At 42.0% G+C, this 27,134-nt stretch overlaps 3 protein-coding genes and 1 long non-coding RNA gene across 5 annotated transcripts; 2 read left to right on the top strand and 2 right to left on the bottom strand.

Annotated features, from left to right (window-relative positions):
• Nucleotides 1-355: 355 nt before the first annotated feature.
• LOC306936453 lies at nucleotides 356-20,373 on the bottom strand. 2 transcript variants are annotated; one of them, XR_013791489.1, is made up of 6 exons: nucleotides 20,239-20,373; nucleotides 19,908-20,110; nucleotides 18,831-18,945; nucleotides 12,766-12,898; nucleotides 2,222-2,518; nucleotides 356-869 (listed from the first exon to the last, which is right to left on the bottom strand). It is a non-coding gene; the product is annotated as an uncharacterized lncRNA (long non-coding RNA). The 2 variants fall into 2 exon arrangements; XR_013791490.1 differs by having other exon boundaries at nucleotides 2,222-2,515.
• On the bottom strand, nucleotides 9,827-10,402 carry LOC306936398 (histone H1-like; the record flags this gene model as incomplete). Its single annotated transcript, XM_079519892.1, has 1 exon — nucleotides 9,827-10,402. The coding sequence occupies one exon, from the start codon at nucleotides 10,400-10,402 to the stop codon at nucleotides 9,827-9,829; it is 576 nt and encodes a 191-aa protein (XP_079376018.1).
• Nucleotides 20,374-22,431: 2,058 nt separating the features above from the next.
• Nucleotides 22,432-22,815, top strand: LOC306936423 (histone H2A-like; the record flags this gene model as incomplete). The annotated part of the gene is made up of 1 exon (XM_079519918.1): nucleotides 22,432-22,815. The coding sequence occupies one exon, from the start codon at nucleotides 22,432-22,434 to the stop codon at nucleotides 22,813-22,815; it is 384 nt and encodes a 127-aa protein (XP_079376044.1).
• A 1,543-nt stretch (nucleotides 22,816-24,358) lies between these two features.
• On the top strand, nucleotides 24,359-25,763 carry LOC306936381 (aly/REF export factor 2-like). Its single transcript, XM_079519873.1, has one exon. It carries the CDS (start codon nucleotides 24,409-24,411, stop codon nucleotides 25,264-25,266), a length of 858 nt encoding a protein of 285 aa, XP_079375999.1. The 5' UTR covers nucleotides 24,359-24,408; the 3' UTR covers nucleotides 25,267-25,763.
• The last annotated feature ends 1,371 nt before the right edge of the window (nucleotides 25,764-27,134 follow it).

Below are 27,134 nucleotides of genomic sequence, written 5' to 3'. Positions count from 1 at the left end.
TAAATATCCCCTTTATATTATTCATTTAGAATTTCATAACTAAATAAATAAAAACCTAGAAGAAACATAATTAAGAAAAATTCAAAATAAAATTAAAATCTAAAAGCTTGTGAGTGGCTATTCAGTGGTTTCGGTCCCAGGGAGATATAAGATTTCGACTGAGAAACAAAATGAATAAATGAGTTTTCATTAGTGAAACCAATAAATGATTAACTTCAAATATACTTAATGTAATGTCCACTGTAGCTAATATAGTTTATTATAATGACTGTCTCTGAAAGTGCTTCACAACGGAGACACTCTGAAATGATGGCACCAGTAAAACACATGGATTATATTTATTTCATGCTTTTATTGTGGAGACTCAGTACAAGTCAGTGAGAGTTGAATCACACATTCCACTCAACAAGGACATGTTTATGCATGGCGTACACACACAGAAGGTAATTTAGTAGAACATGGGTAGTCACACCATGCACCTCCTCCACTACAGTTTGTGATCACACATTGTTCACCTGCACCACCATTTGGCTCATCACTACGCCACATGGTGTAATTAACATCAGAGTGATCAGACCACAACCATCTACCCTCTACGTAGAAGTCATTCAGTCCAATCCAGGTGGCTTTCTGTGATGGCTTAAAGTTCTGGATCACGGTCAGGACGAAGTCGTGCTCCGCCTTGCTGTGGATGGACGCCAGGTGGCCACCTTCATCCTGGCAGTTCTTCTCTGCGTCGTTCCAGTTCATCATTTCACCTGTACGTATGCCTACGTACTTGTAGCAGCGACCGTTGAAGCTGAACCAGAACTTTGGACAGCTCCCACACTCCAGCTTCACCTTAGCCAAGGGAGTGGCGTGCACGGTGCCTACGCACGCACACACGCACGCACGCACGCACGCACGCACGCACGCACACACACACACACACACACACACACACACACACACACACACACACACACACACACACACACACACACACACACACACACACACACACACACACACACACACACACACACACACACACACACACACACACACACACACACACACACACACACACACACACACACACACACACAGGGTGATATGATACAATACATTATTCAACTGGAATGTATGTATACTGTACCAATAAATAATTACTGTAACTTCAAATACAGAGAGAGAGAGAGAGAGACAGAGAGAGAAGACATAGAGAGAGGTGCAGGGTGCAATACATTCTTCAACTGCAGTTTACTGTATTCATGTCACATTTAATACATAAAGTACGAAGTGCCAAGTGAGATTCATAGAAGAACCATTTTTTGGTTCCAGAAAAAAAAATGTTCCACCGAAAAAAAAATACTTTGTTACTCCACTGCGCCTTCTACCGATGTTGCCTCATAGAGACCGTTTATACGTGGTGGGGGGCTCAGAGTGCTACCACTAAGGAAATTAGGTTTTCTAATGACACAACCCGCCTTTGTTTTGGTGAGTAGCAAAAACGTTATTTTTATTTACGCTAAAGACGAGAAGCTGGTCTGCATTCATGCGAGCGGCGGAAGTCGAGAGTAACATAGCTCTAAATGCAACACATTAGAGCTATGGACCAGAGCTATTTGAACTGGGGAGTGGGGACCCCCCATAATAATAATATTCCATAATATTCACCAAAATAATCCTAATAATCATATTCATCATATTTGAGTTTGAGCAAGCACATGGAATTTTAGGGATTACATTTAGTTTGACTCCGTTCCACAGATACATATTTTCACGTTTGCCTTACTTTTTAATATTTGACAATTTTACTAATTTGGTATTAAAGAAGTCTTAAAAGTCATTACATTATAACTTAACAAATGTGCAGATACTGTATTTGTTTGTTTATTAGGGTTGCATAATTATGAAATTATTACCCATATGCGATCTCCGATTATTTGCAGGGTCATATCTGCCGATACCGATTCTGACCGATTCCGATATTACTGTAAATGGATTATGCTGCCTTCAATCATTAGAAATACACCTACAAAAGTGACAGAGCCATTGACGGTTACATTGTTATTGTGTCATCAATATCTGTGAAAATAATCTGGATTATTTTGAGACCGATATTAACACTTTACAGAGATTGGATTCAGAGATAAAAGCCTTGGGCTAATGTATGTCAAACTGGGGTCCTTAAAACAAAACGGAAGCAAATTAAACAATAAAAGAACAATTCTATTACCTAGTGCCATGAGGCCCAGCAAGCACAGGAGTTGAGGACTCAGCAGCATGTCAGCCTGAGGTGGTCTCTGTGTCCGTGGAGATCGGGTCAGGGTCTTCTAGAAGGGTGTGTGTCCGTGGAGATCGGGTCAGGGTCTTCTAGAAGGGTGTGTGTCCGTGGAGATCGGGTCAGGGTCTTCTAGAAGGGTGTGTGTCCGTGGAGATCGGGTCAGGGTCTTCTAGAAGGGTGTGTGTCCGTGGAGATCGGGTCAGGGTCTTCTAGAAGGGTGTGTGTCCGTGGAGATCGGGTCAGGGTCTTCTAGAAGGGTGTGTGTCCGTGGAGATCGGGTCCACGCGCACGCACGCACGCACGCACAGCCACACACACACACACACACACACACACACACACACACACACACACACACACACACACACACACACACACACACACACACACACACACACACACACACACACACACACACACACACACACACACACACACACACACACACACACACACACACACACAGTTTACTGTATTCATGTCACAATACATAAGTAAGTAATCATAAACATGTTTAATGTACTTTTATCATGTGTCATGTACTGTTGGGCGGGTCCAAACTTTTTTCAAAGGGGGCCATATTAGAAAATATCAAATCGCCCAAGGGCCAACTACATCTGACATAATGTACCTTTAGACCATAACAAAGTCACATACTTAACTGTACATATGTATGCATCACATTTAAACTATCATCATCATCATCAATATTTAATATCAATTCTCTTTTGTCAGGTGTGTGCTGTGAACACAGAGTGTAACTCAGCCTTTTTTCACATTAACAAGTAACAAAGTAGCTAAAACAAAATAACAAAATAAATTACAAGGAACAAGGAACAAGGAACACTGAAAGATTATACTGTGGGAATTGCCCAGGTTAAAAACATTCCATACTGTTGGGCGGGCCGTTAATAAAACAATAGAGGGTATTGTATCCAACGCTGACGAAGGCTATACGCACCAAAGAGCGTATTAGTCTACTGGAAATTTCATGAACCCAGAAATGGTGATTAGTATAAACTTTTATGATAGAAATGTTATCTATAGGCCTAATGGATGAAATTCAGCTTGGACAGTTCCGTGAGTGCTGGTATTCTCTTGATTAAAAGTTACTTCCCCGACCGTGCACCTGGTAAAATGCTCAGAGAGATTGGGACAAATTGGAGTCGTGCATGCTTCCTTGATTTGTTTTGCCTACTGAGTGGCAAAAAACTACTTTCTGGCCTTGACAGCCCATGATACATCCAAACAGAAAAGTCCTATCTGATTGTATTAAACGACATTAAACTCCCTTTGCCACTTGATTTGGCCTTAACTTTATGCATGTGCACACCCTCCATTCAGGTATGAACCACCAGACCACCAGGAACGTGCCCAGAGGGCTGGCCCGGTTCCGGCGAGCCGCCCCGTGTCCGAAACGGTCGAGAAATGACAGAGTTACCGTGTGGGTGTCCCTGGGGGTCCCTGGAGGGACCCTGGGACATCCAGACCCCCAGGAATGCGGCCAGGGGGCTGGCCCGGTTCTGGCAGGCCGCCCCACTAGGGCATTAATTAAAAAATCGATGCATTGACTTCATTAACACAAGTCGATCCAACTACATCTCTGACATAATGTACCTTCAGACCATAACAAAGTCACATACTGTATATGCATCACATTTAAACCATTCTATTTATTTAACTATCGTCAATATTTAATATCAATGCTCATTTGTCAGATGTGTGCTGTGAACACAAAGTGTAACTCACATTAACAAGTAACCAGTCGAGCCAGCTAAAACAAAAAAATGCATTAAACGACGTTAAACTAATTTTATGCATGTGTATAACCTCTATTACTGCATTGTCTGGATACTGTACAGCACTCTATTAAAACCACGCACGCACACGCACACGCACACGCACACACACACACACACACACACACACACACACACACACACACACCCTCAGACAGAGAGGGAGAGAGAGAGAGAGAGAGAGGTGATATGATGCAATACATTATTCAACTGGAGTTTACTGTATTCATGTCACATTTAATACATAAAGTAATCATTTAAACATGTTTAATGTACTTTTATCATGTAGACTTGTAGAGAGAGAAGGCAACGCAACACCACCACCTCCTCCTCCACCAGGACATGACTGTGTTTCTGTAGACGCAGTAACCCTGGCCTTGCTATGTCGGCCATGTTGTTATAGAGTCATTGTAAGTCAGTGAATTGAACGAGACAAGATAGTGCTGCGTCATTCTATTGTTTTAAGGGTCCCCATAGCTCACAATGCACATAGATTGTGCATCACGGCCTGGGCCGTGGCTCAGCGGTCCAGGCACCCTGGCTGGTAGTCCAGTCTGGCAGTATGCCGCAGGCTCGAGTCCCGACCCCGACGGCCTTTACTGCATGTCAGTCCCCCCCATCTCTCTCCCCATTTCCTACTGTCTATCCCACTATAAAATATATAAAATAAAGGCGAAAGACACAAACAAACATTTAAAAACATAGATTGTACACTGCATTCACCTACAGATGTCCCGATCCGATATCACATGATCGGATCGGGACAGCATTACATTCACCCATTCAGCTGTTCTAGTGGCCACTCTGCCACTGAGCCACTCTGCCACTGAGCCATTGAGCCACTCTGCCATTGAGCCACTCTGCCACTGAGCCATTGAGCCACTCTGCCACTGAGCCACTCTGCCACTGAGCCACTGAGCCACTCTGCCACTGAGCCACTCTGCCACTGAGCCATTGAGCCACTGAGCCACTGAGACACTCTGCCATTGAGCCACTCTGCCACTGAGCCACTCTGCCATTGAGCCACTCTGCCACTGAGCCACTCTGCCACTGAGCCACTCTGCCATTGAGCCACTCTGCCACTGAGCCACTCTGCCACTGAGCCACTCTGCCACTGAGCCATTGAGCCACTCTGCCACTGAGCCACTCTGCCACTGAGCCACCCACACACAAGTTCAATGTGGAATTGAAAGATGAACTGATTCAAATGGATTCCTTAGAAAACTAAGAACTGAATGTGGAAGATGCATGGGTAAAAAAAGAGGAGAGTGATCCTGCTGCAGCAGCAACTAATTAACTAATTAATTAATTCAAGGTGCAAGTTGGAAATGAATGTCCCACTTTTATGCCCAAAGCCCATGGAGTTCTTTGTCAGGCATGCCCAAATATGGAGTCTCTGCAGATGTCAGAACAGCATTGTTTGTAATTTTCAGAACAGGCAGCTCCATATATAGAGCCTGGGCAGGGGCCTTTTGTGGCGGTTCTGGACAACCGCGGGTCCGAGTCGACCGACTCAACACCGGGCACTGCACTCCCTGTGGTGGTGTGGAACGCGTGTGACGAATTTGAAGCCGGTGGGGCGAACGGTTTCCGAGTTACGTGGATTACAGACGTACATACGTACACACAGAGTGTTGGTGCATTTATAGACAGATTATTGAAACTTTCAGATCAAATTCAGTTTGGCCATATATCTCTCAAGGTTCAAGACGTTTCAAGGTTACTTTATTTTGTCTCCAGGAGAGACATTGTTTTGGACACAAAGACCTGCACTGCAGCATAGATAAATACAATACAATACAATACAATACAATACAATACAATACAATACAATACAATACAGTAGCATATAAATAACACATAAACCACCCAAGCCAACATACCTCGTGCAAAAAAGAGCGCCTTAGTAACACCTCAAACCTTCTACCCCTACCCTCTTATCTCTACACTGGCCTCTCTGCACTGGCTTCTAGGCCTAGAACACCAGTGTGCTCCCAATGTGTAAATAAGCTTGTGGTTCCAAGAATATCTAAAGAGTAACAGGAGGCAGAGTGTTGATTAAGACTGGACTTAAAACACGAGGCAGACAAACACCCTCTTCATGTTTAAGACTAGATTTAATCGTGGCAGTGAGGGCTGCTAAAGGCTTTAGCATGGACGAAAATAGAGCCCTATAGAGCACCGAAGTCCTGACGTCACTGTCAGTAGAGGGCGTCAATCCACAGGTTCGTCTACTTTTTATTTGCATTGTAATCTCCATAGGGGGATTTTAGATCGCCTCATATAAGAACTGTGTTTGAAAAATAAACCGATCACCCCGGCCTTTTCACTCATATGGGTATGAAGCATCGACTGAAGGTGGAAATGTACAAATATAACCAAAGAGTAACAAAAAAAGCGTTCGAAACGAGTGAAACAACCCAGAGACTACATTTCCGGTATAGGCGGGTGGCTGCATCTGCCCGTCGCACAACAGAAACTGAATGTTAATTACGTTTATTTTTATTTTATTGATATTTAATGTTTCATGGTTAGTACGAGTCGAGCTTACGTCAACGAGGATTCTCAGGAACGCAATGTGTTGACAGCTGGGCGTGACGTATATTAGCAGCGACATTGCCTTCATATGTAGTTTCAAGGCTTTTGCGGCCACATTAATTCCATTTTTTCCAGAAACTGGCTGTATCAAATATGAATGGACATCATTAACGACGCACAGCCACTCCCCTGACAGAAAGGCCGGGGTGGTCGGTTTATTTTTCAAACACAGTTCTTATATGAAGCAACCTAAAATCGTCCTATGGGGATCTCAATGCAACTAAAAAAAATCACACCCGTGTGAACTGAGTGGTGTAAGGTCTTATATAGACTGATCAACTGTGGTCTGACGTAATGAAATCACACCCGTGTGAACTGGGTGACCATAGCAACCACGCTCATTTTTTGGTACGAACAGACATGTCAACTAACAAAGCCAGTTGTAGGAGTGGTTTACACCGCTCAAAAATACATGAACCTGTGTATTGGCGCCCTCTACTGAAAGTGACGTCAGACTTCGGTGCTCTATAAAGTCATATCTGCTTGCCATTAAGTAATCTGACTGAGGAATCCTCAGCATCAGAATGCTTGTTACGTTCCAAAATAATTTCCACTCGAGTCAAAAAGTTGTCTTAAATGACTTATAGGCAGGAAGTAATTCTGATAGTCTGAGGACATGTAGGCACTAAGGCACAAGGAAGCTAGCCTGGGTAAACCCCTCCCCCTCGCCAGATTTGCATTCTGCCTGAGGGGAGAACCTCCTGGCAGAATGAAATGTTGTCCAGCAGGGAGAAGGCGACAAGGAAGCAGCAGTGCTATAGGAGACTATAGTGTCAGGCAGAAATGTCAATTTGACAAAAGAAAAATATAAAAGGGACAGGCATAGGCATTATGCTATGATTATTATTATTATTCTACTGAGCTGATGCTGCAGATATGATGCAATACATTATTCAACTGGAGTTTACTGTATTCATGTCACATGTAAGACATAAAGTAATCATACTTTGTAGAGTGTATGTAGAGTCAGTGTAAGTCAGTGAATTGAATGAGACAATGTAGTCATAGAGACAGAACTAACAGAATGCACAGTATAGTCACACAACATGGATGCTCTTTACATTTCATGGCAAGTATTGAAAATTACTGCAGTAAATCATCATCATACCAAGTTATGAGGAACGCCTGAGTGGCAAAAAAAAACTATGTTTTGGCCTCGCCAGCTAATACAAACAGAAAGGTCCTATCTGATTGCATTAAACAATGTTAAAGGACAACTTTATTTTTTTCAACCAAGGTTCATGTTTGAGGAATTGTTAGAGAAAGTAAAAGATGAGGTTTTTTTTATACATTTTAGCTATTTTCGACAGGTGGGCGGGGCATTCGAACAAGTGTCTACATATGACTTTTATTACAACATTTTATGCCGATCTTTTATTTATTATTTAGTTTACTATAGTCCTACTAGACCCCAGTTAATTACATCTGGCCACAAAAGAGCACAGGGTTCCACTGAATGTGAAAGGAGGTGACAATCTGACATATTGAGCCGTAACACAGTATGACATCCCTAGTATCCAGTAGGCCTACATCCCCCTAGTATCCAGTAGGCCTACATCCCCCTAGTATCCATTAGGCCTACATCCCCCTAGTATCCAGTAGGCCTACTTTCTGGCCTTGACAGACCCATACATCCACACAGAAAAGTCCTATCTGATTGACAGACCCATACATCCACACAGAAAAGTCCTATCTGATTGACAGACCCATACATCCACACAGAAAAGTCCTATCTGATTGACAGACCCATACATCCACACAGAAAAGTCATATCTGATTGACAGCCCTATAACTGCATTGTCTGGCTATCACAGTTCACGCTCAGACTGACCTCTGAGAGGGACTTCTAAAAGTAGTCCAAGTTGTCCAACATTTCCCTCTAGTGGTTGTACAAGGTAAAGGAATCCATTCGAATCAGTTCATCTTTCAATTCCACATTGAACTTGTGTGTGGGTTTGTTCATTTAAGTTAAGTTTTAGCAGTTTTAGAAAGACTTACAATACCTTTTCACTTAAAAACACCAGCCATGTTCACTCCTTTAGCTTGTGTGCATTTTTCAGAAACATAAAATATGACATGTTGACTCGTTTGTTCAGACATGCTCCAGGCATTTACAATGAGTCTAACATGGTTAACATGGAGTTTGAAGTTGAACATAGGCTTGTGTAGGAGGAAGGTGTGTCTGATACAACTGCATACCAAATATCTAAATATTGAATACTTTTCAAGCTGTTCTCCGGAACTTAATGCATAGATTCATGTGTCGCTTGGATAAGTCTGTGAATAGCATCATCGTCAGTATAAATAACCCTGTCAAAAGCTGCACTAGATATTCCTTTAGCCTTAGAAGACATTGGCTTAAAAGCCTTTATTTATAACACAAATGCCTGTCTAACATTTTGACTGTTTTTTATTGGATGTATATTGTATTTTGTATGTTTTTCTATGGACCCCGAGTCTGCAATAAAGGCATTCATTCATTAATTCATTCATATAGGCAAAAATGTTAATAAATAATGATTATATTTTAGCAAGCACCCCACTTGTGTCATGTCTTAACTACACTTTGTTATGGACTATTGTGTGGTTTATTTGTGTGGTTTATTATTAATGCACACAGGCATAACTGGTTATTATTATACTGGTTATTATGCCAGCTTGTGCTCAAATGTGACCATGGTGTAGACCAGGGGTTCTAGACCCGTGGGTCGCGACCCCTCGGGGGGGGGGGGGGGGGGTCGCCAAATTATTTTAGGGGGTCCCCAAATTATTTAAAAAAAAAAAAAAAAAAAAAAAAAAAAAGTTTCACGATTTTTCAAAAATAGCAGACCCACAAGCTCGTAGCGCGCCACTCGGTGGCGCGCTATGAGCTTGTAGATCTGCTATTTTTCAATAGCTAAATTATAACAATGCTTAAAACACCAAAAGGGGTTCCCGCCCAAAATGGTTTAAGGTTATTGTAGCAGTCAATTTATATTGGGGGTCGGGAGGGGGCGGGGCGGGGGTCCCGAGACATTGCCAAAGCATTTCCGGGGGTCCCCGGCCAAAAACGTTGAGAACCCCTGGTGTAGACTGTAGATAAAGTGAAGAGGATACTCTTATACAAAATAATGTGGTTGGCTCTTAAAATAGCCTTTTGTTAGTATAAAGTTGGTATAGTTTACTTCTTTTTGGGAGCGGCCTTCTTTGCTGCCTTGGGTTTGGCAACCTTCTTGACTAGAGCTTTCTTGGCTGCTGCGGGCTTCTTAGCCACTTTCTTGGGGCTCTTGGTGGCCTTCTTCGGGCTTTTGGCCGCTACTTTCTTGGTGGCAGGCTTCTTGGCTTTCGTGGGTGATTTCTTGGCGGCTGCTGGTTTCTTTGCTTTAACTGCTTTCTTAGCAGGCTTCTTTGCTGCATTCTTAGCAGCAGGCTTCTTTACTTTCACCGCGTCTGCCTTCTTGCTCATCTTGAAAGAACCAGACGCGCCGATACCTTTGAGCTGGACCAGGGTGCCTTTAGCGACCAGGCTCTTGACGGCGATCTTGGCGCGGGCCTTGTTCTTCTCCACATCGTAGCCGCCGGCAGCCAGAGCCTTCTTGACCGCAGCTAGGGACACACCGCTCCGCTCTTTAGAGGCGGACACGGCCTTGACGACCAGCTCAGCGACGCTGGGGCCGGTCTTCTTGGGTCGGGGAGCTGCCTTCTTCTTGGAGGCCTTGGCCGGTGCTGGAGTTGGTGCTGGTGCGACTTCTGCCATAGTTTTATCAAACAGTTGTTCCTTCTCTAAAGTAAACTCTCAGAGTGATGTTGAACGCTCTGAAGGGGCTGGACTTAAACACCACATGAGAACCATGTAGAGTCAACACACACAGACTCTCTTGTGCCACTTGTGTTTTCTCCTCGATTAAATAACAAAATAACAAACTAGGCCTACTGTGTATATTATTTAATGCAACAATATCTGAGATAAAAACGGTGCACTTGTTTTAAGTATCTCTGTTTTGTCATCATTTTGTGATAGATAGATAGATAGATGGATAATTTATGTTTGTGTCATGCAACCAAGGTGCCCAGTCCACATGGACTTATAGGACACACGCACACCATACAAATCATTTCTTCAATATTGCATAAGTGTACAAGAAAAAGTCTGCTAAAGCAAAAATACCTTTCCTAAAGCAAAATTCCAGTTTTTCGTAGTCCTCTAACCAGAAAAAGTTAACACTGCAGATGGTTGTCATTTTACAAAATAATACATGTCTTAATTCTTCATATAACGGGCAGTAAAACAAAAAAATGAATTTCATTTTCAATTTCTTTCAAATCACACACTAAACACACCTCAGGAGTACCAATGAATCTACCCGTTTCTAAAGCTAGGTCCCAGAATGCAGCTGTGCACATTCTATAAATAGAATGATTTCTGACCCCAGTCAGTACACACTCCAGTCTTCAGTACACACACCACTCCATGATGGTGGATTTGATCCCAACTAATGACAGAAAGCCAGCTGTTGGAAAACTTGGTTAATTTTGGACAAAAAACCTAATGTGATCAGAAAACTATAAGCGTGTTTAAATCTTCAATCAACTGTATCTGTATATTTGATTATGGAGACATGCTGTACCCAACAGGTACTTCTCAGGTAGGCCTAGGCCTATAACTTAATGATACTGATGATGCAAAACATTTTATGTATATTAATCAACCCACATGATAAAACATGAACTCAATCACTATATATGGCAACAAAGGGATTGAGTTGTGCTTGAAATGTACTGTAATTCTGCAAACTGATAATAAATACTTCAATCAATCAATCAATCAATAAAACAAATGGTCTTTGGGACGCCACACCAAACTCTTGTACCAGACTCTGTTCCTTTAGCTCCTTTATTGGTGTAATTGGTATGAATGAAGAAATGACAGGCTCAGAGTAGTCCTACAAATATGAACATCCCTGGGAAATATATCAAATCTCCCACAATTCAACCCTCTCAAATTAGTAGACCCTCTCGGGACCCCCGGGTTGAGCTCTTTTCCTCGTCACCCGGAGGGTCCCTTCCCATCGGTGTCATGCTAAATGGAAATTATAGAATACAGACAGACTTACCGTCGCAAACACTTTTGTTGCGCTGTGTGTGTGATAGTGACATGTTCCAAAAGAAGCATATCTGCTATAGGAGACAACGGAAACGGAACTTTCCTTTGGTGCAGAAGCCGTTAAAGGGATAGTTCAGATTTTTTGAACTTAAGTTGTATGAAATACTTGCCATTAATATAGTGGTTGCAACTGTATTAATTGATTGCCCGAGTCCCATGGTGGGAGTTCTGCTCTGGTTTTGGTCAATATTAAGTAGTTCCGGTCATTTTGTGGGGGGCACTGGGGCCACGCAGTAAAAGTAAATGAATCCACAAAACAAAATATTAGCGCGACTTTCTTTCAACTTTGACCCCTCTATCACATGGAACTATTTTTTTGGGCGTAGTGATATGGACACAAAAAACATAGTTCTGTGTGATAGAGGGGTAAAAAAAGAACGGAAGTTGCACTAATATTTTAGAAATAGGTCAACAATACAAATGACGTTAGTTTTGTGGATTGATTTACTTTTACTGCGTGGCCCCCAGTGCCCCCCACAAAATGACCGGAACTACTTGATATTTCACCAAAACCAGAGCAGAACTCCCACCACAGGACTCGGGCAATCAATGAATACAGTTGCAACCACTATATTAATGGCAAGTATTTCATACAACTTAAGTTCAAAAAATCTGAACTATCCCTTTAAGTATTTTTAATCTTTAATCCGTTTTGGCAGCTCTGAAATTCTCTCTTCCTTCCTTCCTTGACTTCCTTATTGACATCCCATTGTACCGCCTCCAGCGCCGGAACTGGCTATCTGCGCGTCCCTACGTTTAGCCAGTTCCGGCGGTAAATCTGTCTGTATTCTATAATTTCCATTTAGCATGACACCGATGGGAAGGGACCCTCCGGGTGACGAGGAAAAGAGCTCAACCGGGGGGGTCCCGAGAGGGGCTATCAAATTAGTTACAAATACTGCACACTTGGTTAATGTAAATGAAGTGTGTCACAGCAGTACTGTGGATTTGTGTACCTGCTCTGATCATAGCCAAAGATCTCCTTGATTTGTCTAGAGATTATTTCGCTCTGATCCTCGTCTCCGTCATCCATGAAAACTTCCATTTTCCGAGTCTTCTTCGTCATCGTCTTCTTCATCCACGTTGTTCCTGGGAGAAACATAAAAGACTTTCAGCAGGTGCAATTAACCTAATTTGTTACTTGTTAGTAGATCAAGTCAGCATTATTAACCTCCGAATCCGTACAGAGTGCGTCCCTGTCTCTTCAGAGCATAGACAACATCCATGGCGGTCACGGTCTTTCTCTTGGCGTGCTCGGTGTAGGTGACGGCGTCACCTACACCGAGTAACTACACAAGGAACCTACACAAGGAACACCTTGAGGACACCGCGGGTCTCCTCGTAGATCAGACCGGAGATGCCCTTCACGCCGCCACGGCGAGCCAGACGGCGGATAGCGGGCTTGGTGATTCCCTGGATGTTATCACAAAGCACCTTGCGATGGCGCTTAGCGCCTCATTTTCCAAGACCTTTTCCTCCCTTACCCCTTCCTGACAATTTGAGTTAAGTTGTAGTTGAAGTTAGTCAAACAGTAGCTGAGTTGTTCCTTCTCCAAAGTAAACTCAGAGAGTGATGCTGAACGCTCTGAAGGGGCTGGATTTAAACACCACATGAGAACCATGTAGAGTCAACACACAGATTATCTTCTATCTAGTTTGTGTTTTCTCCTCAATTAAAACAACATATAACAAACTAGGCCTACTGTCAGTGTATATTATTTAATGCAACAAAGTGCTGACCAGTTAACACACATGTTCCTTTTGGTCATCAATATATCTGAGATAACAGATAAAACAAAAACAAACGGTGCACTTGTTTTAAGTGATAATCTCTGTTTTGTTTTTCTATAAATATAATGTTTTCTGACCCCAGTTCAGTACACACTCAGTACACAGTTGACGGCAGCATGATGGTGGATTTGATCCCAACTTCCAATAACAGAAAGCCAGCTGTTGGAAAACTTGGTTAATTTTGGACAAATAACTTAATGTTATCAGAAAACTATAAGCGTGTTTAAATATTCAATCAATCTGTATATTTGATTATGGAGACATGCTGCACCCAACACATATTTGTATTTGTTTAATTTTTCATTGGTATCTTAGTGTAATTTTACAAAGTTTCAGTTTCTTGATGTTCTGTGTAAAGAACATTGAATTGCCTGGTTGAAATGAAATGGCTTTGCCTTTCATAGTAGAATTTTGTGTTCAGCTTCTACAGTAATCCTCCTCAGAGGATCAGTGACACAACCCACATGATAAAACCTGACACGTGAACTCAATCACTGTGGCAACAAGTAACAACGGTATTGAGTTGTGCTTGAAATGTACTGTAATTCTGCAAACTGTTCATAAATACTTTCCCAAACACCGTTACCTCCTGACCTAGCTGACGCACCCCCCACATGGAAATACAATTTGCATAAGCTATATATGTCCTATATATACACACATATGCACATATATGAACCTGAATATGGCATATATATATGCAGCATAGGCTATATTCTGCATATACTTCCCATATATTGGCATAATATGTTAATATATTTATAATAAAACCATATAGCACTACCATTAGCCTTTTCATGTTGCACACCCCCTAGAAGGCTGTTTTTCGACAATATTTGGTTTAATGTTTGTTTTTAGTTCAATGTTTGTTTTAAAAACGCCATTGACAATGAAGGGAAAATGTCACCTTGTCCGTAACAAACATTAAATCCCATTAAGAATAAAGTTCATTTAATGTTTGTTTTGACCTAATCAACATGGGTTGGACTTATTAACGCCCCTCACTTCACACGGGTGTGATATTTCTTTGATGAAAACGACGCAAAACGACATACATAGTATGTCGTTTTTCATGGTTTTCTAGGATAAAGTTACTTTACTCATTGTCCATGTCATTGGCTGCGGGTACATGAAGGCTTTTTCATTCAGAATGAAAACTTCAGAATTAATTAATTCAGAAGTAATATTTTTTGCTGTGTGTTTACATGGGAAATGGTCATTCCAAATGAGTGTTTACATGGAGTTTGGGGCTGGGAAGGCTTCTGATTGGATAGGGGGTGGGGCGGATATGTTTAGGTCCAGTGGTGGAAAGTAAATAAGTACATTTACTTTAGTACTAAAGTACAATTTTGATGTATTTCTAGTTTACTTGAGTATTTCCAATACTTTTACTTCTACTCCACTACATTTTAGGTAAAAAAACAAAAACAAAACGTACTCCACTACATTTCAGTAAAAAAATAAAAATACACTTTTACTCCACTAAAGAACAAAAACACGTTTATGCCATATTAATTTATATTTGATGTATCCTGTAGCCTATGAGAGGTTGCTCTCAGAGATGTGAAATTAAACATGTCTAGTTACTCATAATTAATCGCAAAACAAGAGCATAACATGGAAACAAGCATGCACAGAAAGACCAGAATGAATTTAAATCCGAATGAGTGTTTACATGAGTCCAAAATTGTTTCAATAGGATTAAAAAATGGAATAAACCGGTCAGTTACATCAGATTTAAGTTTAAATCAGATTGGCCATTTTCATTCCGATTTAAGTTTTTGTAGGTGTTTACATGACAAGTTTTAATAGGATTTAACTTGTATTCTGAATGAAAAGGGGATTTAACTGTCCATGTAAACGTAGTCACTCACATGAATGTCTGATGACAGTGATGAGTTATCATGGTTTAACTGGCAGGCTATATGTATTAGTTGGTTATTTGGCCATCTCTTAATTATTATAAGTTCAATTATAAAATAGTTCAAGGCTCTATTGCTGATTACTTAGGTTAGGACCGCCACAGTGGTGTCCGGTTAGAACTTAAACCAGGATGCTTCGACTTCTGCCTTCTCCCTGAAGCCGACCCTTGTTATATATTCTCCGACCAGGCTTGTCACGTTGACTAAGCCAGTTAGATCTATATCCATATATGGTTCTACCACATCTATCTGATATCAGCACTAGGTCGGCTCGGGCCAAATATAGGGATTGTCATACTAGACATGTCATATGTCATATAGCCCAACGTCCTAGTAGTCAGAGTCTTCGTTACATCAATATTCCTCATCATTTATAACCCAGTGGTTCTCAAAGTGGGGTCTGGGGACCCCCAGGGGTCCTCGAAGGGTTTCCCAGCAAAAGTAGTTAAATAGAATCATCAAAATCACTTTAAACCACTTATCCCATTTAGACCTGCAGAACAGATTCTACAAAATCAAATCAACTTTATTTGTATAGCACATTTACAAACGACTCATCGTACCAAAGTGCTTCACAGGTCAGAGAAAACAATACGAAACAGTGCAATAGGCCTATCTCACAGCCCGTTTTTCACGCCCACTTCCGGTAAATAGTGGTGACTTTAACATGGGCATTTACACGTTTTTTCCTCTGGAGAATCTAAGTACATTTTCTAATGTAAAAATGTGACAGACCAATATTATTATGAAGCAAACAATATGGTAAATCAGCTCGAACAGATAGAACAAACCTTACCTTGAGAAAACAAAAGTTGTAGACTTCTTAAATTACCTCTGTTAACATGAAGCGTCTATGGAGTGACGTCACGCTATCACCACTAACCCCGAAAGGGGGCGTATTAAGGGGGGCGGGGAAATTCTGTGAGATAGGCTTATACAATACACCAGAATAAAGCAATACAAACAGTGCATATAGTTATAGGTACAGAGAAGAAAAAACATAAAGAGCAGTTTAAAAGCAACACACATATCCTATGTATTAAAGTGCAAGAGCATCAGGGGGACTGAGAGACTTGTGAATATAGGAATGTTTTGAGTCTTGACTTAAAGCTATCAACGGAGGGGCCCGGGGGCAGACCTGACATAGCAAGGGGGATGCTGTTCCATAATGTAGGAGTTGGATGTCAACTTATTTCATGTCAAGGACCGCAGACCCACATCTGAAAATATGTTGTTCCAGGGACCCCCCGGAAGCAAAGATTTCAGCTAAAAAAACGTTTGCTCTGAAAGAAGATATATTCAAAGATTTGTGCCACATTTTAAAGATTAAAAAAAAATAGCAGACCTACAAGCTCGTAGCGCGGCACTCGGCGCTATGATTGATTGATTGAAATATGTATTAACAGTTTGCAGAATTACAGTACATTTCAAGCACAAACTCAATACAAAGGCTGTTAACTGTGAGTGGACGACCCAATTAAGCATTACACTTGTTTACAAGAGGGTCCACCATGTTCAATTCACCAAAACATTTAGAGACTTACAAATAGACACTTCTATATACTATGACAAAGAACAGAACAGGAATTCATCATAATGGAGGTAAAAGCTTGTAGATCTGCTATTTTTCAATAGCTAAAGTATAACGTAATGATTAAAACACCAAAAGGCTCAATTCTTTTTAGCTTTGATAACTTACAAAATTTCAAACAGGTTGGGGTCATATACAAGACCCTACATGGTCTGTGCCCGCCCCCCCTAAGTGAATTCATTAAACGGAAGCCTGATAGGGGAATCAGTACCAGAGCAACCACTCGAGGAGACTGCGAAGTGCCGCATCGGCAAACAACATTCGGCCAAAATGTCCTCTCAGTACAGGGTTGTGTAGCATGGAATGCCCTTCCTCTGCGTATAGGGATTGTGCTACATTTCCATCTTTTAAATTTAATCTGGAAAAAATGGTTGCTTGAAAACCAAAGCTGCAACCATTCATGATTATTTTAGGTGTATTTCTTTTTTTTATGCTGTGTTCCCTATGTAATGTTATGTAAATGTATTCCACTGTTTGCCTGTCTGTTTTCCGTTTTGTGTTTCTTGTGAGGACTGCAGATGAAAATTAGCAACTGTGCTATATCCGGTGTATTTACGTCCATTAATATGCATTGTCCTGTCCAAATAAACAAATAAAGTAAAAGTAAAAAAGGTCAGTATAGCTGATCGACTAGCTCTGACCCATAGCCTCCTTAAGGCTATGTTACTCTTAAATTCCTGCCGCCGTATGTCGACTGCACAGCATGTCGACTAAACTTCCGCAAAAACAAACAACTCACCTACTTTCCCTAGTGCAGGGGTTCCCAAACAGTGGTGCGTGCACCCCTTGTGGTGCGCAAACACCCTCTAGGGGGTGCGTGACATGAAAAGGGTAATGGCGTTTTTATGGTGTTATTTAGCACAAACGGCAAAATCCGGTAAACCACTGTTGTAAGGAGATGTATAGAGCAGCTGCGGGAGTATACAGCAGCTGCATGTCTGCATGGAAATCATCATATTGTAACGGCAGCCGCCATTATTTTTAGTTTATTATTGTTCAGTTTGTAGTAAATGGTGCATTTATATAGCGCCTTTATCCAAGGCGCTTTTACATAGATGCAAGGTACCAACCAGCACATCGGGAGCAATTTGGGGTTCAGTGTCTTGCCCAAGGACACTTCGACATGTAGACAGGAGGAGCCTTACAATAAATGGTATGACACTCTCTCACACACACACACACACACACACACACACACACACACACACACACACACACACACACACACACACACACACACACACACACACACACACACACACACACACACACACACACACACACACACACACACACACACACACACACACACACACACACACACACACACACACACACACACACACACACACACACACACACAATATTTCTTTCCCATGCCGTTGTGCGACAAAATATGAGATAACCCTAAGTGGTCAGTCAACGTTGGTACTCTAAAATGAAGTATTTGCATCGTGACTATGAGCTGTGCGACCTCTCTTCTCTGTCCAAGTGGTTACTCGACTTGTTGACATATACACAAATGGATTGTTCAATTGATCTGAATAGTAATCGATACATACAAAAATAAATCAACAGTCTGACCATAAGAACACAGCCTGTCCCCCCAGTAACCCACTCACCCTACAACCTAAACCAGATTAGACCACCCAATGTCTCCCCAGTACCCCACTCACCCTACAGTCTGACCATGAAAGTCCAACTGTCGTGGGACTCACCCAACTCAAAGTTCTGGAAGTGTTGGGGCGGTCGTCTCTGTCTCTGCCTCCGTCCCTGGCGCTTTGGTGCTGCCAGAACTCCTCTTCGCCTGCAGGCTGGAGTCCATCGACGGTTCTGGAATGAATATAATGAAGGCAGTGGGCCCACTTGGATCAAAGCTTGTAGCTCTCTCGTAGCCTGCTGCTTGTATTGAGAAAAATCGGTTTGAGGGAAAGGAAGTTCCAGATTGATGGTCCTGCCTGATGACTACAAAACAATGACTACGTCTACAACATGTATATCATCCGCTCCTGACCGGATCATAAACCCGAAAAGGAATGCTGCCCAGGCTAGCTCACGATGTGTTTTCACAACTTTTTTCAGCTTTATAATTTGTTGTAGCCTAAGTGATTGAAGGGGAAACAAGGCGTTTTATTCTACATATAAAACCCAGTTAAATTTGTTCTTAAATGACTTGGATTTGGGAGAAAAACAGCATTTGATGGGGCATTTTTTACACGTGAGTGCAGTTAGAACTTTTCCATTGCATCTTATGAGAGGTGGTGTTCTTCTGCTGCCTTTATGCACGCGCATGCTGTTTCTTATCAGTGTGACGTCGTCTGATAAGGCGTCTATGGGCATAATGAGTAGACCTACTTATGAGTTATTAATTAAAACTATCATTCCACAGTGACATGAGCAGATAATGCATTATAGCAGTGGTTCTCATACATTCTCAACACCAAGGACCCCCAAATTGACATGGATTTGACCACGGACCTCATACTATAAGGTTGTGCCAGGGACCCTCGTAAAATATTTGTAAACATTTGTCAGCATTGTTTTCAAATAGCTGTAAATATAAAATATGACAAGCTTATTTATGTAAACTGTTCATTGTTTATCTGGGGACAGGGGTCCCCTGTGAACCTCCTCAACTTGGACCCCTGGGGGTCCCTTAGCCCCGTACCCCACGTTGATAACGACCACATTATATAGGCCTATACACATCATATGAGAAGGGATGATAGCAAGTGTTACCAAACGATTAACGAACTTTACTAAGATAACTTTTAACATTGATCAAACGTACATACCTATTCTGATCACTTGCATCGATATAACCATTGGTGCAGGTGCTCTTTTAGAAGATGTTTTGATGAAAAGTGGACACAAAACTATATATGACCGTTGTGCTCTTTTGTTATGGTGATGTTTTCCTGGGGCAAGTTTTCCATGCATCCACTGCCTCCAGGAAATAGACGGCGCCGCTTGTCGTCTGGTTTGATGGATTTACAAGCTGTTCAAAATACAACACAATAAGCACGCATTCATAATGCCACGCAGAGACATCAGAATACACATATAAGTAGCAGTAGTTCAAACAGCCTTAACCTAAATAAACAAACATAGCAGGACTGCCTATACCTCGCTGCAAGGCTGACCCACTGCCAAGTTGGAGTGAGTCCACAAATATATACGTTTCTCCAAAGTCGGGCAATTATACGATTAAAGTTTTACACGCAAGCACAAAACATTTCCGCGAAGGGTCCTTTGCAGCGCGTGTGTGTGTGCGCGTGCGTGCGCGTTACACGTATTTACCAGTGTTGCCAGAATCCAGATGGTGCGAGAAATAAGCAAGTGATCAATATTAGGCCACACCATGAGAATTTCAAACTATTCAGCGGCTATTTTACATTAGCATATCTACAAGCTGACAATGTGTCGGCCTCGCATTAATTAAATGTGGAGTAGGCTATTATTTTTTAAATAAACAATTTAAGGAGGTCTACCTGACACAACACATTTTCAGATTGGAGTTAGGGACAAAGACAAACACATATTGATTTTGGGGTCCATCCATGACATGAAATGTTTGAGAACAATTCAAATAGGTCTAATACAAAATAAAAATAAATACAAAATAAACAGAACCTGCAACGACTATATTTTATATAGAGAAACTGCATGTGTAAACAAGCGCCACAAGGTGGCAGTGATGGCCTATCGTATCTATTACTAGTCCAGAGTTCAGCCAAGGAGGTTTCATACAAAAGCACTCAGCAAATAAAACAAACTACTAAAACTATTTAAAAAATATGTCAAACAAATTTGTTTTTGCCGTTTTCACCACAACCTGGTGCAGCACTATGTGTTGCAGACTTGGCTATGCTCAGCTGCTGTATCACTCCTATTTCATAGCCAGTCGACATTCATCTTATTCAGGGCCTGCTGAATTAGCCTGATTATCAGACTGTAGCTTTCTCGAAGCAAGAGACGGAGTCCACTCAGAGAGTGGGCGGGGTCTTTGGGCTGGATCCAGGCTACTGCTGGATGGGATTCAGTCTAAATAGGGTCGTTTCATAGTTTGCTAATACATCAAAGATGCGTTTATAATCCACTTCGAATGGATAAAGCCTTGGCCTGGAAGATATGTCAGCAGGTGCATCATGGTCCCTGACCTTCTTACAACACACACTAACTATCATGTGTTGTGTTCTCTTATAAACCTATGTCATATGAGATATGACTACAAATCTAATTATAGGTCATTGGGTCCAAAGAGGAGTACATGGTCTCAGTCCATGCACAAGGTCATGCATTAACAGGTGATCAATATGCCATACAAGTTACAACCACTGACCAGTCACCATGTGGCCATTATTAGCAAGTTTGACGAGTTTGTGATTTTGATCACTGCATTTTGGAATGTATTTTCATAGTCAGTCGTGAGCCATCATCTTGTGTAAACTGTATTTGTTTTGTCCATTTGCATTCAAATGCATTGAAGCACAATCCCTGTTGAAACTCTGAGTGTATGACCACATTCCTCTTATATGTTGGCTTGGCAGATTGCTCATGCACACATGCTTTTTTGATTGATTGATTGAAATATGTATTAACAGTTTGCAGAATTACAGTACATTTCAAGCACAAACTCAATACAAAGGCTGTTAACTGTGAGTGGACGACCCAATTAAGCATTACACTTGTTTCCAATAGGGTCCACAATGTTCAATTCTGCCCACTAGCATAATCAACTAAGAGAAGGTTTGATAAGGCAGCAGCCCTTTATTATAATGTCCCCAATTATGTCACAGGCATTCAACACTGGTCTGGTGAACTGCATACTGCACATTCTGCTACGGTTTATTCGGTTTATGTGCATACACATCTGCTAACATGAAAAGACCATTCTACTACATTATGATGATGCAGTAACATGTGTCTTGACTATTTAACGACCTTACTCTCTGCTCTTATTAATCAGCCTATTTAAATCCCATTATGTAATATGATAGATCAAGCTTTGTTTTGAGTGTTTTTGTAGCAAAAAGTGCGCAAATTAACTGCTTAATTTTATCTCATTGGCTCTGAGTCGCCGTCTCTGGCCAGGGACCTCCTTCTTTGGGAGGCGCACTTCATGCCACTACTACTGATTGGTTGGAAGCTCATACACACTCAGCCCGCGCTCTCATCCGTTTCTATGATTGGTGGGGCGCACACCCGCACATACAGACAGTACTATTCTCTGTGTTGTTGAAGGTATAAAAGGTCTCGCGCGCCCCTCCGCCAGCACATTTCTTTTAAGTTCAATTCCAGAAATAAACCTACACCAAAATGAGTGGCAGAGGAAAGACCGGAGGAAAGGCCAGGGCGAAGGCTAAGACCCGCTCATCCCGTGCCGGGCTCCAGTTCCCCGTTGGTCGTGTCCACAGGCTGCTGCGTAAAGGCAACTATGGCAAGAGAGTCGGCGCCGGAGCTCCAGTGTACCTCGCTGCGGTGCTCGAGTATCTGACCGCTGAGATCCTGGAGTTGGCTGGAAACGCTGCCCGTGACAACAAGAAGAGTCGTATCATCCCCCGTCACCTCCAGCTGGCCGTCCGCAACGATGAGGAGCTCAACAAACTGCTGGGCGGAGTGACCATCGCTCAGGGCGGTGTGCTGCCCAACATCCAGGCTGTTCTGCTGCCCAAGAAGACCGAGAAAGCCGCCAAGAAATAAACACTCCTCATTCGACTGAACAAACCCCACAAAGGCTCTTTTAAGAGCCACCCACTGTTTCCACATAAGAGTCACTTCCAATGAATCATGCCTGTTTGTGTTGTAGCCTAAAGAAACACTATTTACCGAGCTTTACATTAATGCAAGACTGTAGTTCTATACAGTCAACTGTAACTAACCAGCAGGTCAGTTACAGTATTTAGTTATAAGATGAACTAAACCGACCCTACACTGCTCCGTATTGAAATGGCCCCCGTAAAATCTGAATCGCCCCCCCCCCCCCCCCCCTTTTCCCCTCACTGTATAGGTTTCTTTTCCCTTTTTACCTCCATTATGATGAATTTCTGTTCTGTTCTTTGTCTATATAGAAGTGTCTATTTGTACGTCTCTAAATGTTTTGATGAATTGAACATGGTGGACCCTGTTGTAAACAAGTGTAATGCTTAATTGGGTCGTCCACTCACAGTTAACAGCCTTTGTATTGAGTTTGTGCTTGAAATGTACTGTAATTCTGCAAACTGTTAATACAATTTTCAATCAATCAATCAAATGTTATGAGATTATATTCTATTCATAGAATAGGTGCACATTACATTTAAACATGTTTACAATTACAATATTTTAGGTTTAACTAACTGGGTTTAGCATAACATTAGGTTTTGATACAATGAAGAATTTAGTAATCTACATGAATGTGTAATGGCACAATTTTATACTATGTAGCCTATGTATTTAATCATCTCCATTGTGTTATCAAGGTAGTCATACGACAGTATATAGACTATCCATTTAAATTTTTAAGTATTTAATTGAATTTCCACAATTTTACTAAATATCACATATCCATTTTACCATGTTGCATCACATTCATGTCTGAATAAGTTCAGCTGGACAAACTGGTTTAGGTGGCAGGCTCTGTAGTGGTTGGACATATGCCTTCAGGGCGGGAACCCCATTTGGGGTTCTCTTCTAGTTGCCATGTACAACAGTATATAGCAACATGACATTTCAGTCCTCAATAGCCTAATATTTGCCTAAACGTGTATTTTCTAGGAATACATGTTGTGGTCCTAAAAGGACCGTTGTGTTTTAGCAAGCGTATGCACTAATGACTGCATTTTGTAGTAAGTAATGCCTACTGCCCGAATACCAGCACCCACACATAAATAAATAGTGAGTCCTAACACGAACACTAGAGTAGAGTACACCATATAGGACTGTAGAATAAAAGAGACCCCCGGCCCGCTATGATAAACATGATTAAATTATATGTGGTTGAAAGTACCTATAATTCAAGTAAAGGTTTCAGCTACAACCAAGTCAACCATGCTCAATGTGCAAATTAAATCCATGTAGATTTCAGACCGTTGGTGAGAACAAAGACGGGGGTAGCAGGTTTGGCACCGCCCAGTGCACTGCAGAGCAGTATGCCTGTCCTCACTTAGGTCCTCAGATCACAGTTAAAACGAGGAGGATCTGAACTCATCATTCATTCACTTTAATATCTTCCATTTAAGCGAGGTAGAGACCAGGTTGTGTTGTGCTAGCATTTTCTATTTAAGTCTAAGTTTAGCGTTATTAGTCTCGGGCATAATGGCCGAAAAAATGGATATGTCCTTAGATGACATTATCAAACAGAACAGGTCGCAGAGAGGAGGAGGCCGCGGAGGCAGAGGCCGCGGTGGTGGCCGCGGAGCTGGCGGCGGTGTCGGCCGTCTTGGAGGAGCCACCGGGGAAGGATTTGTCGGCCGGGGCGGCGGCTCCGGCCCCAAGAGGAGCCGAGGTAACCTCAACCGAGGTCGAGGCAGACCTACGCCGTACAGCAGGCCTAAACAGCTTTCGGATAAGCGTCAGCATGACATGTTCGACAATGCTGGTGGTGGAGGAGCTGGCGTGGAAACTGGAGGGAAGCTCCTTATCTCAAACCTGGACTTTAGTGTCTCTGATGCAGATATCCAGGAACTTTTTGCCGAGTTTGGTACACTGAAGAAGGCTGCTGTCCATTATGACCGCTCTGGAAGGGGTTTGGGGACGGCAGATGTCCACTTTGAAAGGAGGGCAGATGCCCTGAAGGCCATGAAACGGTACAACGGCGTGCCACTTGATGGGCGCCCCATGAACATACAGCTCGTCACCTCACAGATTGATAACCAGCGACGGCCTCTCATGCAGGGTCTGAAAAGAGGTGGAGGTATGAATAGGCGTGTTGGGGGCATGCAGAGGGGACGCCGCGGCGCAGGCGGTGCCAGAGGCCGGGGGAAAGGCGGACGTGGTGCTGGTGGTGCCAACAAAAAGCCGCTTTCTGCCGGCATGCAGAGGGGACGTGGAGGCCGCGGCGCAGGCGGTGCCAGAGGCAGGGGGAGAGGCGGACGTGGTGCTGCCAACAAACCGCCGCTTTCTGCAGAAGAGCTTGATGCCCAGCTAGATGCGTACAATGCATCTAGCATCTAGCTATCCGCAGTCTGGCTCACCGTGGCGGTCTGATCTACGAGGAGACCCGCGGTGTCCTTCACAGGTTAATAACGCTGACTTGATCTACCAACAACCCAAAGGCTCTTTTAAGAGCCGCTTACATGTACTTTACAGAGTTTATTCCATTCAAGTAGGCAACATGTTTATAGTTTGCATATGAGATATATGATTCATGGACTGACAGTGGTTAGGTCATAGTATTACATCATAGTGCTGCATTGAACAGCCAACCTGTTGCATTGTGTATATTCAGAGGCTATATATTTAACATAACCACAATAACTTAACCCGCTACAATGCCGCTTTTAGCAAGTTATGTAGAAACATTTGTGAATTGTATTCATTACCATATCATATATGGAGGCTTTGGGATCTGTTTTTACTGATCTAATTTACTAATCTGTAATAATAATAATCTAACTGAAATAATTCGATTTTAATGTGTGATTTAAATAACCTCAATCACTCGCATTCAGCTCCACCCTGTAGGGGAAGGGAGGCATTGTTCCTTGTGTGGAACGCGACATGATGCTTCTCACCAAAACCAGCAGCTATTCATAGTCATGGAATGAGACTCTTCTGTACAAAGCAAGTGTAGAGAGGAGAGCTTTGGTGTAAATATAATCTGCATGTCTATCAGCGTTTGCTTCTGAAAGTGGAGGTGGGGGTTGAGTGTTGAACATGTTTCTAGTATTGGGGGGGGATTCATTTTAATTGTGTTAAATGTGTTTAAGTTCAGTTGTGTTGTAGACTAACTCACATGTGCACAGTAGTGGGATGTATTTTCCAGTGATGGAAGGTTCAGGTTTCAGGACTAATTTTCTCTTTCTTAATATTCATCTCAATATATATTTATCAAACAAATGTAACACCAATAAAGGAGCTAAAATAACTGAGTCTGGTACAATATTTTGGTGTGACATTGTTGCAATAGTGATTGAGTTAACACGTGCCAAGTTTTAGCATGTGGATTTCGAGAAACTAGAATAAAGTCAAAATTGGGTGACTATTATTGCTTGGGTAAACAAGTTTACCTCTCAAGTTTACATGACAATGGGCCATTTGCTTTTAATGAAACCCAGGTTGGTGTTTTTCAATACTGTAGAAGAGTGATAAACATATCTTACAAAATGTCTTGTGTTGGGTGACATTGTGTGAACCGTGAAGACTATAATAGTTCAGTAAAACAGTGTGTGTGTGTGTGTGTGGCCCAATGTTCTGCATGACTCCTTTTGTTCTAAATAACAAGGCAATTCCATGTGCTTTACACAGAACATCAAGCTCATCAATGGAAACTTTGTGAAATGACACTAGGAAATATGCCTATATATTTTTATTTTAAACAGAGCACAATGACGAGTTAATTTAATCATAATGCTTTGCAGAATGGCACATCGTAGGCCTACCTGAGAAGTGTCATCAAAATCAAATTATTGAAGATTTCTTAGTTTTCTGATCACAGTGAGTTATTTGTCCAAAATTAACCACGTTTTCCAACAGAAAGCCTTCTGTTATTGGAACTCCACCACCATGCTTCCTTGAACTGGAGTGTGTTTAATGCGCTCAGAAAACATTATATTTATAGCAAAACTGATTCTCATTCACACGTACCAAACACCAATCAAGCAATGTTTGGTCGTTTTTTTGGCCCACCACAATGCTTTTGCAATGGGAGTCACATGGGTTGACCACACATTTGTGTTTGATTGCTGATTGCTGGTGGTTTTCTGCCCCTCCCCCCTCATCAAAAACAAATGTTTGATCAAACCATGTGACTCCCATTGGAAACGCATTGTGGTGGACTGGTGGCCCAAAAAAAGGACCAAACATTTGCTTGATTGGTGTTT

This window comes from Electrona antarctica (assembly GCF_951216825.1).
Source record: "Electrona antarctica genome assembly, chromosome: 14".
In the NCBI taxonomy this organism is placed as follows: domain Eukaryota; kingdom Metazoa; phylum Chordata; class Actinopteri; order Myctophiformes; family Myctophidae; genus Electrona; species Electrona antarctica.
The sequence above is the reverse complement of the archived record's forward strand: the minus strand, read 5'-3'. Positions and strand labels throughout refer to the sequence as shown.

Bases quoted from the DNA above. Each gene is read 5' to 3' on its own strand.
- LOC306936381 (XM_079519873.1), top strand. From the start codon at position 24,409: ATGGCCGAAAAAATGGATATGTCCTTAGATGACATTATCAAACAGAAC.